Below are 20408 nucleotides of genomic sequence, written 5' to 3'. Positions count from 1 at the left end.
TACATGTATTAATTTGCACAAAATTCTAAGATTATTACAATTACGTTGATATTTTTTAATATTAAAAAAATGTACAAAATACGATTATTGGAGAAAATTTTATCGACAAAATTTTTGATATTTACATTTTTATTTACTGGAAAAATTCAATAATTCATCATTAAAGGTCAATTTTAAAATAACTTTTTATATTATTTTAAAATAAATGTTTGAGATAAATAACAATTTTTTGAATAATTGAGAAAAGCTTCACCTATTTATTAACACATGGATTCATATAATTTTTATTTCAATTGCTTAATAATAATTTAATTGAGCTGAGAGATTTCAAACTTCTATATATATGTAAATATTATTTTCGTATTATATAAATTTCCTTTTGTATAATTTGGTTTGATATGTGCATTACGTATTTGTTTATATTCGTATGAAATTTACGAAGCATCATGCACGAAAAAAGAAAAGGAAGAGTATTTACAGAAACTTTCATGCATCGGGTGAAATTTACAATGCTCTCAATTACTATGTAAATAAACTCTTTCTAAATTTGAGTCCTTTTGAAAAATATTCATTGGAATATATGGAAGTCAGCTACTTTCCTATATAATCCAAACAATTGTATAACAAATTTCAAAATAAACCGTCTATCTAATATAGAATCATTATTCCAGGATATATATTCGAATTATGAAACTGAAAGTAAAATTATTACTGAAATATTCACCTATAAAACCAAGATAAGAGTTCCATACATGATATAAATTTTGTAATTACAAGTACTGAATGGAGCAAACAACTGACATGGACAATCGATTATTTGTAATCATTTGCTATTGATATATCTTTTATAACTAATTTTAACATTATGATTTTTGTTTTAGAAGAAAAGATATAACAATGTATTTGCATGTTCTCGATAATTAGTTTCAATGAAAATAAATGTGAGAATATTTATATCATATACACAGTAAATAATATGTTTATAAAATAATAACATACTACTTATATATATATACTACTTATAAAAACATACTACTTATATATATATATATGTGAAATCTTTTATCTCAATAAACTCTCTTTCATGGAACATTTCATACTTTTCAATTGATATAAAGAATTTGATTATATTACTATCTATTTCTAAATAAGATGTAAACATCATATAAAGATATGACATAAATCCCAATAAGCTTATAAAACAATTTTCACTATCCACGATATTAAAGATTAAATAAAAAAAATAAACAGATTGACTTTGTAATATCAAGTGTATTGTCGATTGTGATGTCATGAAGTTAAATGTGTATACATGTATATTATTAATGAATAATTCATAACATCTATTACACCATAAAATTGCGGAAAAGACACTAAAAAGTAAAGATTATGTTGTTTGTTGAATGAAATAGTATTTAAACGTAACAAGAAGATTCACAAGTCTATCAGTTTATCAATTCGTAAATTACAAGAAGTTATTTAGAATGATAGATATAAACATATCTGTTTCTTCTAAGACTATAAAGATATCATTGAAGACAAAAATATACAATCTAAGATATAAAATATAATAACATGAGCGATAATATGTACTTTGAAATATCTTTTTGAGAGTTTTCATAATCACTAATATTTTTGTACAAACAACTAAATAAAAAATAATCCTAGTAGAAAAAACATATCAGTTTATACTTATAACGTATAATTTAATTAATATAAAATTAAGGCTAAATATTTTGCTCGATATTACGCACTGAAGTTCTTTAAATTTTTAAGGATGTAAAAAAGAGGAAATATATAATTTCATTTAAGAAGAATCGAATAATTTATGAGAGTTGCGAACTAAACGAGTATCTGTAAACGATTTCCCTCCAATACCTATTCCCTTTTATCACCAGTAAAACAGTATATATTCTTACAGCAACAAAAATATCTAACATCTTAATGCTAACATTGAAATGCTGTACATTGCAATAGGTTTCGTTTATTCTACATAAACATAATAAAAAAAGATCAGTGTACAGAGAAGAATGTATCCCTTCTATCAGTATACAACATATATACAGTTATTTATTTTATCTTGTCAATGATTCCTTTTCTTTACTGGAATATTTTAAGTGCTGAAAAATTCTTTTCACATCGAATCTCACCAAACATCGAGATATTTAGTTATTAACTTACCGCATTTGATTTTGGTTTCGAAGCAGCGACGTATGCCAGGTATTGAATTACTTTTTTCGTGTTCTCAGTTTTACCAGCGCCGGATTCACCGGTGCATAGAATGGACTGGTCTTCGCGATCTATAAACAAAAATACGTACAAAAGATCTGGTATTTCGAAGTAATAATACACAAATACGCCTTACCTTCAAATTCAATAACAAAGCATAATCAATTACATACATTTTATTTTACGAGTTGGCCAGTAAAAACATTTAAAAGATCATAAAATAATATAGAATTATCGATTAATTACAAACAATTAAATAGAAGACTAAATGAAATATCAAACAACCAGATGTCTCGATAACGCTTAATGACCAAATAAATTAGTGGATGACTGGTCAAATAAGAAAACTAATTACCTTGAAGCATAGAACGATATGCAGTGTCCGTAATAGCAAAAACATGAGGTGGAACCTCGTGTCTCTTGATACCCTTATACCTCTCCATTATCTTTTCCGTGTAAATTGGCAGCCTCTTGTATGGATTTACCACCACGCAGAATAGTCCTGAGTATGTCTGCAATCATACCAACGAATCGATGAGTGGCCTGGCTACGAATCACAGAAAACGAATTTCAATCACGTTGATTTCTACCTCGAATATCTTGAAAATCGAATAGCACCGTTCCAACAATATATTTCACAGACAAAAGCTACAGACAGCAGCATGAGTGCAATTTGTAACTGAATAATTGATTTTTGTTTTTTTTACAGCCTAAAGGAATTTATAAAATTTACAATAATATATTTATAATTCTAATGAAAACTTTTTATATTTTTGTAGTACGTATTTGTATTACGTACGTAAGAAACTAGGCTATTGAGTGAACTATATCGATAGAAACGAAGCTGGACAAAAATTTAATCGGTTAAATTTGTAAATAAAAGCTACCAATGAGTAATACTTTCTGCTGTGTAATTCGCGTAAGAAATTTCTTTATACATCACATTTAACGCGATGGTTTAAGGTAAGAGTGATTTGGTGCGTTGGTGAATTATAAAATGAAACTGCAGTTATAGTGTTCCTCCCTCAGCCAGACATTTCTGTATAATTCCAAGCGAGTAGCATTTCTCTTGCATTTTTCACGTAACGAGTTCAAGGTTAACAAGCAGGCACATATAAATTATTACTTAGAGAATATACTATAAAAAAGAATATTTCTTTTTTTCTCTTTCAAGTTTTTAACGTGATCTAAAATATACAATGGAAATTAAGAGCTTCAGTACTTTTTCTGTGCGTCGTTTATCGTGAGAATATTCTCCCTGCGCGAAAATATTTCTCACGCCTTTTAAACAGCAGTGTTTAGTCGTTATTTATACAAAAAATGGACAAAATCGCTATTGTGACTTTTTGTTTAACGTATCAGACGAAAGAAACTGACGATCGAGAAATCGACGAAACGTAAAAATAAAATAGCGCGAGGGGAAGAAACCAGTTGCAACTAGTTTAACGAGAATAGTATCGCGTTAAAGTTTATTTGGAATTCGATTATCAATTAACGAGAAAATCATACGCAATGAGCTAATCAATAGATTCCACTGGCGTTAATAATTCACGTAACAAACGTAATATATAAATCGCAGTTATACCGCAGGCTAACGTATAATCAATAGCAGAAGAATTCCACTAATCCAATGATATCGACGTCTCAGTCTAATTTTCATCAAATATTAGCTCTTTTGTTTCAACAACTGCTTAAGCGTTCAATTACAATGCATGTAATTCATGCGCCAGACACTTATAGAACTTACGTAGCGTACAAACTTGAAGCGATTTGCTACGCACGTGTTGTACTTTAACCATCAATAACCCCATAAATTGATAAACGGCTACGCTATATAAGCAGATAAACGAACGGAAGATCGATTTACATATATTTTGTTGAAAAATCTGAGCAGGCTAGTGTAGCGGAAAATGTGACTTGTATTTGTTGTTATTTCTATATTCAGAGATAGGATCACAATAGTTATTATTTTATTCCTTGGATAAATCTACCACTGCGTTCTGAGCCAAAAAATCCTTTATTGCACATTCTTACATGGACTAGGGATAAAAACAAAAGACCATCTTAAACCTATCGATTAAATCTATCGATTGTAACTAGAACTATCTTCTAGTTACTATTTCTTGTAACTAACGCATCTGCATGCGAATGGCGAGCACGAACTCACGTTGTCGTTTTCAACAGTATTCGATAAAGGGCTGAATTATAAGCTACATTTTGCAGTACGTTCGTGTATTTGGTAATAGTTTCCTTTTGATGAATAATTTACAAGTTAAACGGAACGAGAAGCTGAAGGTATGCGTCACCATTCGGGAAAGATGAGCAAGCGGGTCGGTTTACACTTTCCACAAGTTCATACCGATGTGTAATCATGAAAAAATGTCAAGTAGGAAAGAATCTTGGAGATTTTTGTAGCCAGACTTAAAATTGTAACTTTCTATATGTTGCCGGTTCATTTTTCCATTACTGTCGTATAATAGAGCTACATAGAGCGTAAGAAATATATTCGAATGAAGCTGTCTATGTTAACGAAAATGTTGCAACAACTCATTTTACCATATAATAGTACCGGTAGTTGTTCGATAAGAGGTTAAATAACTTTGCTCTGTTTTAGTATCGTTGATAAGAGGATGGCGGTGGATTTGCGGTACATTCACTGAAATAATGAGACGATGACCTAATAATCGATACAAACAATCGTATTGTTATGTAATATGAGTCAGACAAAAAATCATATAATAAAAATCGCAGGCTTGAAAGATTTTCGAGAAAAGAAATTAAGAAGTTTGAGCTAAGAACATATACATTGTCAATACATTGTATTAAAATAAATTTTTAATTTAAATTCTACAGATTTCCAATTTAAATTTTTCTATTGAAGAAGGAAGAAAAAAATGATTCCAAATGTTTAAAATCATAATAAAGAAAGGCATATCCTTTTTTTAAATATTTTATGATATTTAAATATATAATATATCTGTATTATAACAACCTAGACTTTGTCTCATCATTATTTATTCATTAAATGTTGAAAGTAAAACGTTCATCGGACATTAATGAATTAATAGCAAGAGCAATGTTAATAATAACATCCACTTCGTTAGAACGTTAGCAATCCTTAATTCTGTTCAACAAATGTAAAGCTTTTCGCGCATAAAACATTGTACATTAAAATTTATTATCCTCTTCTTTATTGTTGAAATTGTATCGTTATAAATTCACTACTTTCTAGTCTTCACATTTTTTATAACAATTTCGCAGTCTACAAATTGCACCTTCATATTTATATTGTTCGTTAAGGTTAATTGCAGAAAAACATTTACAGTCTTCCCTTTTTTTCAAGACAGATGAATCTAAACTAAAGAAAGATGAACAAAGTCTCAATGCAAAGTAAGGATCCACGGCTATTTTGTTCCCTTTTTTTTTAAACAGAACTCTCTCCTCGAAGGTCTCCAAAACCGGTCTTTGAGAGTGTCGTGTCGTCGACCTGCCTAACATTCCTGGTTATCGCTCACTAACAACCACTGACTCTAACTCCCTCTAAAGAAAAATTGCATGTCTTTCTTGACTTGGTGACGTAGGATAAAGCTAACATCAGTTTTCATATCAATTCAGAAGAAATGAATCATTCACATTGATCTTCTTTGAAGCAGCACAAGGTGATCACGCTGTTTCACTTTGTCTTTCGTTTAATAGCTGACTTTTTTACTTTTCTCGTTTTTAATAAAAAAAATTTGCCAAAAAAGAAAAAAAGAGCAAGAAACCAAACAAATATGAAGACTGAAAAAATCACGATAATTGCACGACTAATAAAAAGGGAATGTTCTTTGTTATGCTCTTTCATGCGCGGTATATATATTATTTAATTATAATTATTACGATATTTGTAAACGAACATGTTTATAAAAATACAAAAGGCATATATCATGGAAATAATTCTGCATTCATTTTGTTGATGCATATAAGAAAACATAATAGTGCTGTGTTTTCATATAATTAATAGTCATCAAGCTCTCAAGTTGTTGACTATTAAAATTGGTTGCGCGTGCAGAAATCTGTAGTAATTGAAGCATATTAAAGTGCGCCGTTTTCTGCACAATTTATCACGAGTTTTAGACACACGCATCAAGATCACGACACGATGCTATTATACGCGTATACAGATTGCCACGAGAAAAAGAAACGTATTTATTATATTTTCGCTGTTACGTGTCACTTTTACTATCAGAATCATCGACGAACATATCATGTACTTTCTATTTCCTAAAACTTCGCAGAACTGTAACGCACAATAAGCATTTATGCTTATAATTATAATGACGCATAACAATACATAATATGTTTCATACCCAGTCGTACGAAAATCGGGTATTAAAATCAGACTCGTACATATTTCAAAACAATATTTCCAACCATTCTTCGCTTTAAACCCGTTAGAGTTTAGAATAGAAGAAAGAATTGGAGTTAAAGTTCAGATAAAAATAAAAAATAAAAAAAAAGAAAATAGAAGAAACGATACTGTTCACGTGAAATAAAATAAAAATCAATTTAATGTTACATTATACGAACTTCCATTATACAAAATTGTCTGTATGAAAATAAAGTATCCCGGTTTTCAATACGCCCCGAATTAGTAGACACGTAGGCATTTTTTTGGTATGACTTTCCGATTTATATTCGAGTAGAAGAGAGTGAAAAAGAAGAGGGAAACAGACGAAAATCAGAGAGAGGGAAAGAAAGATATAAAGGAGCGCGGTCATAAAAAAGAAGAAGGAGAAAGAGCAGGAGGAGGAGAAGGAGAAGGAGAAGGAGAAGGAGAAAGAGGAGGAGGAGGAGGAGGAGAAGGAAGAGAGGAGGACAAGGGTATATGACGAAGCGACATGTTTAATCAATCCCGGAATCTGTACGGTTTCATCAGAGTTCGGTTTCTTTCCTAAGAAGACCGAAACTGCGTCTTGACTATAAAAGGCACGAAATCTTCAGCGAAACTGGCTCTTTCTCTTTTCCTCTTTAACTCGTCACTGGTATATTACATCGGGACGTTTACGGTACCGCGAGGAAGCAGGTTAAGGACACTCGTCCTTATAAGGACTCCTCCCTGATCGTTCTCTTTCTCTTTTCTCCTTTCCTAAATTCGATAGAGAAGAAACGCCAATGCTTCATATATAAATTTCCTTTCTCGCTCGGTCCTATGTTAATAGCTTTTATCACGGTACACTTCAATTTACTATCCTTTTATGGCAATTGCATGAAAATATAACCAAAGCACATATAAACAGTATCGAACGTTCCAACAGCGAACGAATGTTTGCAATAGCACTAACAAGTATTTAAGAACCAGACGAAATTACGGCTCAGTTTGGTATATGGATTCATTCGAATTCTTATAATATACCATAGATGTTGATAACAGATTTTATTTATTGCGCAAGGAATAGAATTTCTTGTTTTAGTAGCAGTACGACGATTACGATCGATTGTGAGCTGAAAGATTTTGATGATTTTCGGAACGTTGCACGGAATGTAATATACCGCGGATTGAAAGAAGAAAAATCAGCACGTACGAGGCACATGCATGACGTCATTCTCTCGTGTCCTAGAATGCTTGCCATACGTAAGCAGATATTTCTATATCGTAAGGCCCAATAAAAACCGCAATTCTTTTAATTAATATCGACCGATAAAAGCCAGCACGATCTTCAGTTACGATTCCGTTGAACTGTTTATCGAATTATTAACGAAGAGAAAATTTGAGAGAAAATGCCTACAATTTTCATACGTTTACGTCTATGTCATCTATGGGGAAACAATTTTTGAAATTTACTTGCCGAATTTTTATTGAAATATAAAACGCAAAATGTTTCTTGTCTTTTGCTTCATTTTTTTGTTCTAATTATTCGAAAATTTCCTATTTGTAAATACTGCGAATGACAAGTAATTAATGTTACATCTTAGCAAGCGAAAACATTCGTAACATAAAATTAAAAGATCATATTATCCATTAATTTGTATGAATCGGTCCACATTTTTCTTGTTTTGATTTTACAACTTGGTTTCACAAAATTTTGAACGCAACCTTCAAAGTATGCTAAAAATTACGGTGAGTCAATGTGCCACACGTACGTGGAAATGAGGTATGGCTGTTATCAGCTTCAGATAAGAGTCAAGAATGAACTACAGTTGTGCTATCTATTAACATTGGAGTTCCAGCCTTCTTTGAAGTTTCGAGATCCTATAGCTCTCTCTATGTCGATTAAATTATTGTTTTCCAATTTTACTGAGTTTATTCTTTATTTCTATATAATACCAAAATGAATAAAACCACGTATAGGGATTATTTTTTCTTCCATATTAATAATTTGATAATGACAGTAAATAAAGAAATATTATTTACACTGGTTCAATAAACGTTAATCATATATGGATAAAATTCAGTGTAAAATAAAACGATTATTCTTCTAATTTTTTATGTATTAGAATATCGTCCATTTTATATTATAAATGATATAATGTACGAAACGACGGTATGTTTTACCATAAAACGATAATAAGTTATTAAATAAGTAAATGTATCTTTAATTATACTGTTTATAATTTCTTCTGATTTACTTTCATAAAAGATTTTATTGTGATAAATATTCTCACACAAATACTTTTCGGTAAAGTTCACTCTCTTGAAAAGCAAATTATGCAATCATTTATACAGCGGAATATTTATAAAACATTTCAATTTACTACTTAATTACGAATAAAGAAATAATGTTTAAAGATTTTCGACGGAGATAATTATCAGCTTAATACCATTTTTTAATTATTCTGTTTTTATATCATGTGTTCCTTTACAATTAAGTTTTTCTAAAATAGTAATGTTAATTCATATATGTTTATTATTTTGAGTACGAAATTTGAGAGAAAAGTAAATGCAACGGTTCAATGAGAGTAATCTCAGAAATAGAATACTTTTGTTTATTGTTAGAAACGTACGAGAAAAAGCTTGATCACAACACTGTGAGATAATCAAATTCAGCGAGAGCCTTGGGTTAGGTCAGTGTTACGTTTACAAATCCTTTTGATTTATTTTGGATGTTTAGCTCGTAATACAACAACAAAAAAACAAAACAATCGAATGTAACATTAAAATTTGATAATAACAATTGCTCGCGTTAACTTTCAATCAAAATGAATGTTTGGATTGATTTACTTTCCGTATTCTTCCGGTTCATGCAAGAAATTTGTTAACTGATTTGTACTAACTAAATTAGATAGCAAAAACATAATTAAAAGAAGCTTTAGCCATTTATAGCTTATAAATATTTGTTAAAGATATTTTTCGAATTCGAAAGACAAAAATATTGTAAAAAAATAAATATTTGGTATAAAGAAATTAAATTTTGATATTTTGATAATTATATAATTAATATTTGTATAATTGTTTATGGTAGTATTAGTACACATATAATGGCATTACATGATTTATATTAAAATAATCACAATTTTTAGTATAGACTGCATATTATTAATTCAGTATACTGTTTCCAGGTAATATTTCATTATAGTTCAATGCATATAACCTATATTATATACTAAATATTTGCATATATATAAGAATATTATAATATTTAAACAAAAGGAAGACTAGAATTACTTTAGACATAAAGTACTATATATCCAACTGTATAAATGACATAAAAAGTTTGGGCCACACCTTAAAATTAATTACAGAATTAATATTAAAAAAACCCCAATTTATGCATATGAAAATACGTAAATTAATATGATTGTTATTTATATCAGATAATGCTAAATGTATATGTCTGTTGCACAGGCCATAGTCTTACAAATTTCTGTCCAATAATCCATACACAAATTTGTGTGTGTGTTTGTGAAATATATTAATATTTATAATTTATTTATATACTTATATAAAACAAAATGAAAATTATGCATTCTTATTATTTGCCTTAGCTGTACATTCCAGTTCAATCTTTTTAAATCAAAGCAGAAAAATCTTACAAAAATCACTTCTAGTTTAAATTTAAAAGTATTATGCTAACTTTATACTTTGTATGCATGTATATGTGTGTACATATGTATATATATATATGCTCAGTTCTTTGTTTACAATATAATTTTCCATCTAAGTGATAAAGAAAGAAATACTTTTTTAATTTAAATAAAATCTACTGAATAGTATCAAGATAATGATAACTTAATTTTGATATCTGATACAATTAATTTTTCTTTTTTCCCATTGATATTAATCTAATGAACAAGTAGATTGATAAGATATTTATAAAAAGAAATATAAAAATTAATTAATATCAGAAGCAAATCATAAAGAATTAATTATAAGCATATTTGCATTTGGAAAGAATGTTACTTACCATATAATTCAGAATAATTATACTTTTTACATTATTGTTATAAACAACAAATATATATTTATAAATTAAATAAATAATTTGTAAACAAATAAAGATTGCATAATGATAAAATAAAATTTTACTAAAAGCGTTTATACGCTGACAGACTGCATGCAAAAAAATAAATATAGCATTTATAGTAACTCTACAATTAGTACACAGTAGTTTAATAGTAAAAAATTAATGTTATCAATAATTATAGAATTGGTTTCTTTGTAATTGATCTTAATTTCTGCTCCATTTGAAATAAAAGGATGAGAAAGAAAACTTTATCACTAAGGCTTATCATCAATCTTTTATGATCTATTTGTTATATTCCCCTCAAGAAAACTAATCAAAAAATGAATCATTGGCTTTTATTTGACAGTATTAGTAATGGAAAAAGATAAAATCTATCAAACTCACGTAAATGAGGCCGGAGTAGTATCTGTCTTTGAGGTTATGCAGTACCGAAGCTTCATTTAGGCACGTTAATTCAGCCATGTCTTCAACTTTATCAAATTTCGGTGGATTCATCTTCTGAATATCGTCTTTCGCGACAAGGACCCGTTTTCCAGTTTCGGCAATCTCCACTTCGACCTCATCACCCCGTTCACCCTTTATCCCGGCTGCAACGAAACCCTGAGTTTCGTGAGGCACCCAAACCAGCTTTTTCTGCGTCCATTCCGCCTGAGTTGCAGGATCATTGAAATTATTCCTGTCAACGGAAAGGAACCGCAATTCGGGATCCGAATGATCCACCCTCGAGTCGACGTCCGCCATTTTTGTTTTCGAGATCACTAGCTCCTCGAGCCGGCTTCAGGGACGAGCGATTCCAAGGACGATCCTCGACAGACTGACCTCTTCGTAACAAGGACACACATGTAACTATTCAACACTCGTTTTCCCGTACTTTTCGAGTGTCTATTGTCTAGTGGTGGTTAAGACAATCTGAAGTTGGAGAGTTTTGGACGATTCGTAGTTCGTTCTCCTTCGAGGCACCGTGTTCTTCTACCACCTTTAACGCTCTTCGAGATTGTTTTCTTTCTCGCTCCTCGCGGCCATCTTCTTTTCTCCTTACCATAAAATGATGGTGGGGTTCTGTTTTCAAGGTAGGCTGCGTAGTAGCGCTCATGTCGCTATATGACGCGTCTCAATAGAAAATTGATTGGTTAGCAGGTAAATATATTAACGCAGCAACCAATCAGAAATATTTCGTATACCATGAAAAAGAGTATTGGTTTAGACCATAGGTGAGGTATCCTTATTTCATTCTTTTCTATGTCCTGATTTTAAATATACACCTGACGATTCTTAACCGACAACTCATAGTAGCGCAATTGAAATGAAATATAAATATATCGATGATACACAATTTAATTATTCCCAAAATGTTTTTATAGAAATTTCTCTATTCGTTTGTTATATAAATTATATTTTTATTTCCTAAGATTACAACATAAAGACATCTAATTATATCATATAATATATTAATTTACAGTGTTTTCCAAATTAAATGATATTTTACTTTTTATGTAAGATCCGTATTTAATATAAAAATAATAGTGGTGAAATAATACATTGTTTTTTACATATAAAATTTCTATTCGAAAGTTACAATAAAACAATGTAATATTTTAATAGAATCAGTTGATAATTGATTTAATTGTTAGGGATTCTCTATTATACGTATTTAGTATAAAGGAATCTTATTCATTTAAAATTATGTAGATATATTTTTGATGACATTTTTTATATACGCCTATATATATATATATATATATATATATATATATATATATATATATGTACGTAAAATGTAAATTTATTAAAATTCTTTGAAAAATTATTTACTTTCCATGAAATTTAGACCGTAATTAGATATTTTTCAAAGATATATGATTTACATATATTTTTAATATTTAATAGCAAAAATAATTTAAAGAGATGACGATTTTTAAGATTGAATTTCTTTTCTTTATAGTCTTCTTTAATATATTAACAGTAAATATTCTTGTTATTTCTACTTTATAAAGTGACTTATGAAGAAATATATTAAATTAATAAATTATGTAACTAACTTTATTTATTGCAATAGATAGACTTCTTGCATGTTTTGTTTATAAATTATATACATATATACACAAATAATTTGTATAAATTTAAAGAAACTATAAACAAATAAACAAAATTTGTTTATTAAACACAGGTATATAATACTTTTTAAATTTAAAAGTTTCTATAATTTATCTAACGAGACAAGGGAGTAAACGTGAACAAAATGAGATTACTACGGCTGCAACTATTGGTCAGACTGATGACTCTCGATTGTCACTAGTTGGCGACCAATAGTTGCAACCGTAGGAATTACATTTTGTTTATAGTTGCTGCCTTGTCTGGTCGGAGCAACTGTAGAATATTCGTTATTAATTTTTTTTTGTATGTTAATAGGAATACAAAGGAAGGCACGATCGGAATGGGATCGCACGATAAAATATCGCCTGTGTGCGTTCAGGGTAACGTTATCGGTAATACTCAAATATAAATGAATTCATGAAGTCATAAAAATAAACATATTTAATTTTATGTTTTACATAATGCAATATGTAATCTTGTGATAAATATTCTTTAACTTTTCTAGCAGGAAGGTAAAGTGCCAAAAGTGTAATAAAGTGTTCTACGCAGAAACATTGTGTAATAGAACGTGAAACGTGCACGATCAAATTTTTGGCTAGTATAAAACGATATTAATAATATCAACGATAGATGTAATACGTTAAAGTAAGGATATCATAGTGGTTTTTATCGTTCTGTATTTTTTGTTGTAAATTTAATTTTCTTTCATATCTAATTTGCAATTTGCAATTAAATTGTGTTAACTTATAAAATTTCTTCAATATAATAATTTACACAGCAATATATATCTATTTGAAAAAGTATATAATTTTATAGTTGAAACATGTATTATGATAAAGGTTATTCATATGCAACTTATGACAAAGATAAGGTAAGAATAAGTATGTATATAAAATTGAACCAAACTTTAGGGGATCAAAAATTATTGATTTCTTTTATATGCAATCCTATAGTTTTTGATGCATAGAATCTACTGAAATGTAGATTTAAAATTATGGAATAAAGTGGTCCAAAAGCTAGGAATCTATAAAACTAAGTATTTTAGGCTATTTTAAACGTTACTTTGATGCTATATTGAGCTATATATCTGTTTTCTCCAATGAGTGAAATCTATGAAGGCACTGAGTGAACGTGGTTGAGTTAAATCATATGTGTTTGGCTATACGTATTTTGAATATGTTTGGTTTTTTGCTCTGACATGACTCAAGGCAAGCGCATAATAGTTTTTAAATGTGTCCAAAGTATTCACTTTTTCTTTTTGTATTGTTACGTTTCATCTGGTTTAATTTCTTTTTCCTGCCATTTTGAAATTTTTCTTGTTTTATTTTTTATTACTCTTTATTCCATATAGAATAGTCAATCACACCATGGAATTTATAGGCAAGTGAGGTTGATTATGATTTGCGATAGTATCTATTTTCTAACTATTGCGGCCAGTTACGTTAATACAAAATAATTCTTTGCGAATTTAATTACAACAAATACCCTAAAAAGTTTTTAGTTATAATTTTTGATCTAGTGGATTCTGCAATTTAAGACCTGCATTTTCAGATTCCATGCATTGAGAACTATAAGATTGCAGACAAAGAGGTCAATAATTTTTGGTCTCCTAAAGAACAACCTACGATTCTTTCAATTTTCTGTTTGATAAAATATAATAATCAAATCTTTTCCAGGTAGTAGTTGTTGATCTTCGGAGTGATACTTTAACAAAACCAACCCAAAAGATGAGAGAAGCACTATCCAGTGCTGAAGTTGGTGATGATGCTTTTCATGAAGATCCAACAGTGAAAGGTATGAAAATGTTGTTCTGAAATATTATGTTTAGTATTAACACATACACACACATATATATGATTTTTTATTTATAAATTAAATATTTTAATTGCTTTGTAAAGTAACTGTAAGATAATACATTAAATAACCAAGAAAGTTTATGCCATTTTAATTAATAGAGATAAACCTAAAAGTGGCATAAACTTTTTTGCCTACATGATATAATTATTAATATCAACAATATAATTATTACATACAATATTATTAACAGTAAATAGGTTTTGTAAAGAAGTTTTTGGTTTTCAGTATTACAAGAAACAGCTGCCAAAATGGTTGGAATGGAAGATGCATTATTTGTATGCTCTGGAACTATGGCAAATTTAATTGCAAGTAGGTATAGCAGATTATATGCACATTAAGTTGCACTTTTATTCAAAGTAGTACAAGTTTTATTAATTTCATTACTTAGCTTAAAAGGATATTAATTCATAAACAATACTGTTAATTCAAATTGTTATGTCTTTAATGTAGATTTAAACTTTATTAATAAATAAGAAACATTGAGTGGTATCTAATTGTACTTTCTTAAGTATCTAACATAAAGAAGATCAATTTTATATTTAATGATTATTTGTAAAAATATAAATATTTCCAACTCTTTAAATGATAGGTATATCATTGAATATGGAGCTATAGATCATGGATGCATATAATATGCATGTAAACACTGGGAATGTTTGAAATTTTATTTGATTTTTATATAGTAATATAGTATTATAAAAAGCTAAAATTATAATTTAAGTATAAACTTTAGATATAATTTATACCTTACAAATATAAGGAATAGAAATTTATGTTCTACATGCTGTGTTAGAATCTACAATGTTTAGCAATTAAAGAATTCCTTATATTGCAACATAAATATTCTCTATAATAACAGTAGCTAACAAATTAATTTTGGTAAATATATATCACATACATACACATTGCATGTATATTATAATCATGTTGATAGTAATAATTGTCTACTATATTTCTTACTATTTTCTATGCAAATTAATATTTAGATTATATACTCATCTCAGTCTCTGTGTTGTATCTATTATTTCTTCCACTTAATTAACAGTCTAATTAAACTTTAATCTAATTGTAATTTCTTCAAGAATGTTTTTATCTTTAATTGCAATGAATACTTTTGTTCTCATACAAGATGCTTTATTTATATCTTATAAAGGTGTTGGTATGTAGCTATATTGGTAGAATGAAAAAAAGAGAAAAGGGCTAGGATTGTATATTATACTTTTTCTTTTCAAAAAAAGCATTATACTTTGCACTAGTTTTAAGCTATGTATGATATATTTCCAAGACTATTCAAATAATCTTTCTATTTTTATATTGATATATAAAAATCATCACTTTTTGTTTTACAACATGGTATTAGTATCAGTTATATAACTCATGACAATTACATATATAATAAACATATTATAATAAAGATACTTATAATTATAATAAAGATAATAAATAAACAATAAGTAAAGATTTCTTTTATTTTATTAGAGATTTTATCAGAAATATTGTTAAATTGAATATATAGATATGTAATTTTTTATTCTAAACGTATATTTTTTAATTGTGAATCTTAATTAGAATTAATTAGAAGATTACTACAACTTTTTTAATTGTAATATGCAGAAGCTAATTACAAATAATTGTTACAAGTATTTGAAAAACTCTAATAATGAGATATCATTGTAATACTTAATCTCACAACAGTTCTTAGGGAAAGATTTATATTTCAGAAGATAAATGGAGAAACTTTACTCTTAAACTATTTATCATCTATTCCTGAAACTAGATATAATTAATGTTTTTCAATCAATACTACTGTGCAGTTCTATCAAAATGTTAAAACTATACTTTGAGAGTTCTTAGGAAAACAGTTTTTACCTTATGACCAAATTCGTTCTCAATATTTTGTTGTTAAATATTTGATTAATATATATAATCGAGTTTAAGAGAAATTGGAATCTTTATCCTTTTATTCATGTTAATTTTTCATAGAATATAAGTGCAATATTTATAATACAAATAAAACTACAAACATAATAGAAATACAAAAAGATACATAATAAATATAATAATTAATTTAGAAAAAATATATGAGGCAATATAAATAGGTTTGATGAGTACTCACGTATTGATCAATCCATAAATTATACTAGATAGCATATATTTTCATAAAGTATAAGATGATATGAGAAACCCGATAAGCTTCGGGTAAAGCATTCAAGGCAATGAAGCATGAATCAACAGCCGTTTGTAGTGACTCAGAAATGATATTTTTTCATAGTAAAACATAGTCAAAGCAGATAGTGTGAACAAAAAAGGCACGATACGTAACTACGTGCTATTGGATTAATACTAAACATCGTTGATTCGAAGATTAAGTTCGTTGAGGACGAGACAGTTATACCAATTGCAATATTTTCAATATTTTTTTGCATGTCATCTAATAATCTAATGTTTCGAACCTTTCGAAAAATTCAAGTCGTTCAGACCAATTTTAAAGCGATTATTCTATTTTAAGGCTTGTTCGAATATTGTTACATGAGCCACTGTAAGTCTAGTTGTTCTTAGTCGGTGATCAAGATGGTGTGATATATAGGCTGAATATACAGGGTGATTCATCAGATATTACCACTTCGATTTACGTGATTGTCACTATTTTCAGCGATAAATGTTTGGATAGATGTTGAATGGTTTCGAAGGGTACATATTCTGATGCTATTAGATTTTTTGTAGGTGGACGCATTAAGGACCTATAAAGAACAACTTTAATTTTTTAACATGTTGATTGCCACGCGTGTTTTCAAAGAAATCTCCGTCAGGCCACGCGTACAGCAGTACCAAGCGTTCTCTGCTAGGTGCTCCCATCGATATTTTAGTAATGCGAATCGCTCAAGTGGTGGTCTCAAGAATGATCTTTCGTTTCATTTGTTCGCAATATTAAAACCACTAGCTGTTGTTAAATATAATGAAGGAAAGTGTGGTATAGATTGTTCCGACCAAATGGTTTCTTATGTCACCACAATTAGAAAAGGAAAATCAAATGGTACAGAAAACTTGGCATTTAATGCTTTCTGGGAATTTCTGTTGTAAACGCTTTGACGGTTTACAAAATTGCAACAAGAAAAAATATAAATATTGGAATATTTAGACAATTGTTAGTTGCAAAATTATTAGGGTTGTCTGAAAATACAAAAAATCCTTATCTTTGACGGAGTCAGCATAATATCGTTCGGAAAAATGATTCTGGAAGAAGCATTTGACGCGCATGCAAACTATGTTATGCAAATAAAAGACGTCGAATGGACCGAACAAAGACACAAAAGAATTTGAAGAAAACAACTTTGCTGACACCCGAATACGGGTGTTGTGGCAGTCAACGTATTAAATGGTATTATGCATTTTTTTAATGCATTAATATATGCAGCTTGTCATTTCCTATACGAAAGTATTAGCCTATTTGTATCGAAAAGTTATTAGTTTACCAGATATTTTAACCTTAGGTTGTTAAATTTAATGCGTGTGTATATCGCTTACATTGCTTTATCAGAAGAATATTTAAAACAGACAAAAATGTTACTTGAGACTTTTGCATATGCTTGAGAATGTATAAAATAGTGATCAACACAATTAAATGCTATTTTGTAAATTAATGGTAAAATTTTTTGGTTATTTGATGATTCAGAAAGGTATACAAATACTACTTAAGAAGCAATTAGGACATCATCAACATGGACAAAAAATATAGCTTCTGTATGTAAGAATTATAATAATCAGTTAAAATCTTAAATCGTTCCATGATTCTTATAATTACATCAAGATTATAGTCTAATTATTACTACTAATTTGAAAAATATCTTAACTGTGATTTTGTCAAATTTAGTGTATGAAAGATAGGAAGCACATAAATAAAAAGTATTGCTTTGCATTTTTCCCTATAAGGTTCAAAATATGAATCATAGAAACATACTTTTAACAAAAATATGTTTTTAAAATTACTGATTACAATTTTTTGCAATTTAATAATTATAAATAAATTTTCAATCTCAAACTCCACCTTTTGTGTGAAACATCTTTCACAATAAAAGTCAGAAAAAACATTAACATATTCTCAAAAAGAATGATGTTAATATATAGGTTTTTATATGCGATGTATTTAGAAATTAATGCTGTATGTAATGAATCATACATGAGTTTCTGCAGTTAAGATGAAAGATCAGTTGTTTTATTTGAACAGTTTTATTTGAATATAATATATTTTTTTTATTTTGGCTTCAAAGCCAAGAAAGGAGTTGGTTTATAATACTTTTTGCAATGTTACAAATATCTCGTCCATTCATTCTTTCCTTCTTCTACAAATTATTTCTTATTATTGTCTTACCGTTATTTGTTCCATTTCTCTATGTTTCCACATCTAATCTGCGCTATTAACTTTAGCCTTTCGCTCCTAACTTCTTTATTCAGGTACTCCGGTATCACTAACATCCTAAATATATTTGTATTTTTTGTTAGTACAGTAAAACCTTGGTAATCCTAATCTTAAGGGAAGAATTTAAATCTTCTATGAAGATTTCCACTTACCGAAATTTTGATAGAAGCATATTGCCTTTTGCAATGAAGAAGAGAATGACATTGGTGATTTTCCCTGCTCTCTTGCCTCCTTTTAAAAAAGTATGCATTTTTGCGCTTGAGTTTGATAAAATTTTAGTTTTTGTTACTAAAAAAGAAAAACTTCTATGATGTAGTATGCATCCATGAGGAGCGTAAGAGGATATAACTTCATAATTTTTAAATGTCTTGGTTTTAACTTTGTTTGGTAAAATGATTCTTTAGGAAGACCAGTGTCTTAATAACGTCTTAATACTCAATCGGCTGCAAATTTTTGTAATAGTGTTTCCTAAAACAGAAAAACTCTTTTGCAAGATATTGATGTTGGTCTATATAGTCAATAAAGCATTGCATAAAATATCCATATTGTTACTTCTCTTTCCTTCCTTTCCTTCAACACTTTAAAACTCTTTGTCTATATCGAATCTTCTGCATTTGATTTGTTTTAATTCATTTTAACTTTTGATGCTGTTTTGTAAGTTTTCATATTCTTTTATTTCATCTGTTTTTATTTCACTCTCTGATTCTGATTCACAATTAACAATTTGATCTTCATTTCTTTCTTTCTCAATGAACAATCTTTTAAATAGCTGTTTTGCACAATTTTTCACTACATGTTTGGATGAATAACTCAAAATTCATTTGTATGGAGATATAATCAGCAATGTAAAAATACAAAGTATGATAAAATGTTTTTATTTCTCCGTTTCTCAATTTCACTTTTTACTACTTCTAATAAATTTAATGGCAGTTTAATATTTATGTATTTTAGTTTATTGAAAACATAGAATTGTTACTTCTGTAGTCATTAAATTAGCACTTTCTCTACTTAGTTCCTGAACTGTTAACACTGTTGGCTCTAGAACAATTAATATATGATTCTACACACAATATAATTACAGTTAATATAATAAGAACAGTAATGTAATTTTTGGCAAAACATTGCAAACGAAGATCGATTAATTTTTTATTTATGCAATCAATTAATTTTGAAAATCTATTTATAGTTGATGCAAATGTATTCCAACGAGTTCTTACATTTAAAATTAGTCTTAAGTTTTTTTCTTCCTTTTTGTCTTACCTGTTTTAACATGTTTTGAAATTTTTGACGGCCGCTGTCCCGTATACGTGACTTCGCTGTGTCATCTGTTGTTGGTCGCTGTTACCTTTTCGTGACCCCAGGTTTTT

At 28.7% G+C, this 20408-nt stretch overlaps 2 protein-coding genes across 15 annotated transcripts in view; one reads left to right on the top strand and one right to left on the bottom strand.

Moving 5' to 3' along the window:
* LOC117212783 (myosin heavy chain, non-muscle) overlaps nucleotides 1–11695 on the bottom strand; it is a 28359-nt gene extending 16664 nt beyond the window's left edge. For 7 of the 11 annotated variants that reach the window (XR_004488528.1, XM_033457806.1, XM_033457808.1 and 4 more), the window contains exons 1-3: nucleotides 11058–11695; nucleotides 2585–2741; nucleotides 2182–2300 (exon numbers count right to left, since the gene is read on the bottom strand). Coding sequence is in view for 10 of the 11 variants with exons in the window: in XM_033457806.1 (XP_033313697.1) it covers nucleotides 2182–2300; nucleotides 2585–2741; nucleotides 11058–11414 (633 nt within the window). In the remaining variant the exon portion in view is untranslated. Of the gene's footprint in view, nucleotides 1–2181; nucleotides 2301–2584; nucleotides 2742–2819; nucleotides 2917–11057 lie in introns of those variants that run through there. The other 4 variants (XM_033457809.1, XM_033457810.1, XM_033457812.1 and 1 more) reach the window with 2 other exon arrangements.
* A 1307-nt stretch (nucleotides 11696–13002) lies between these two features.
* Nucleotides 13003–20408, top strand: part of LOC117212785 (L-allo-threonine aldolase) — a 52255-nt gene continuing 44849 nt past the window's right edge. Inside the window, exons 1-5 of one of the 4 annotated variants that reach the window (XM_033457820.1) lie at nucleotides 13003–13159; nucleotides 13273–13412; nucleotides 13584–13638; nucleotides 14444–14561; nucleotides 14850–14933. In XM_033457820.1, the coding sequence (XP_033313711.1) occupies nucleotides 13591–13638; nucleotides 14444–14561; nucleotides 14850–14933 (250 nt within the window). In that variant the 5' untranslated portion in view covers nucleotides 13003–13159; nucleotides 13273–13412; nucleotides 13584–13590. Of the gene's footprint in view, nucleotides 13160–13272; nucleotides 13639–14443; nucleotides 14562–14849; nucleotides 14934–20408 lie in introns of all 4 variants that reach the window. The other 3 variants (XM_033457818.1, XM_033457817.1, XM_033457821.1) reach the window with 3 other exon arrangements.

This window comes from Bombus bifarius, unplaced genomic scaffold (assembly GCF_011952205.1).
Source record: "Bombus bifarius isolate JDL3187 unplaced genomic scaffold, Bbif_JDL3187 scf7180000008376, whole genome shotgun sequence".
Lineage (NCBI taxonomy): Eukaryota > Metazoa > Arthropoda > Insecta > Hymenoptera > Apidae > Bombus > Bombus bifarius.
The sequence above is the reverse complement of the archived record's forward strand: the minus strand, read 5'-3'. Positions and strand labels throughout refer to the sequence as shown.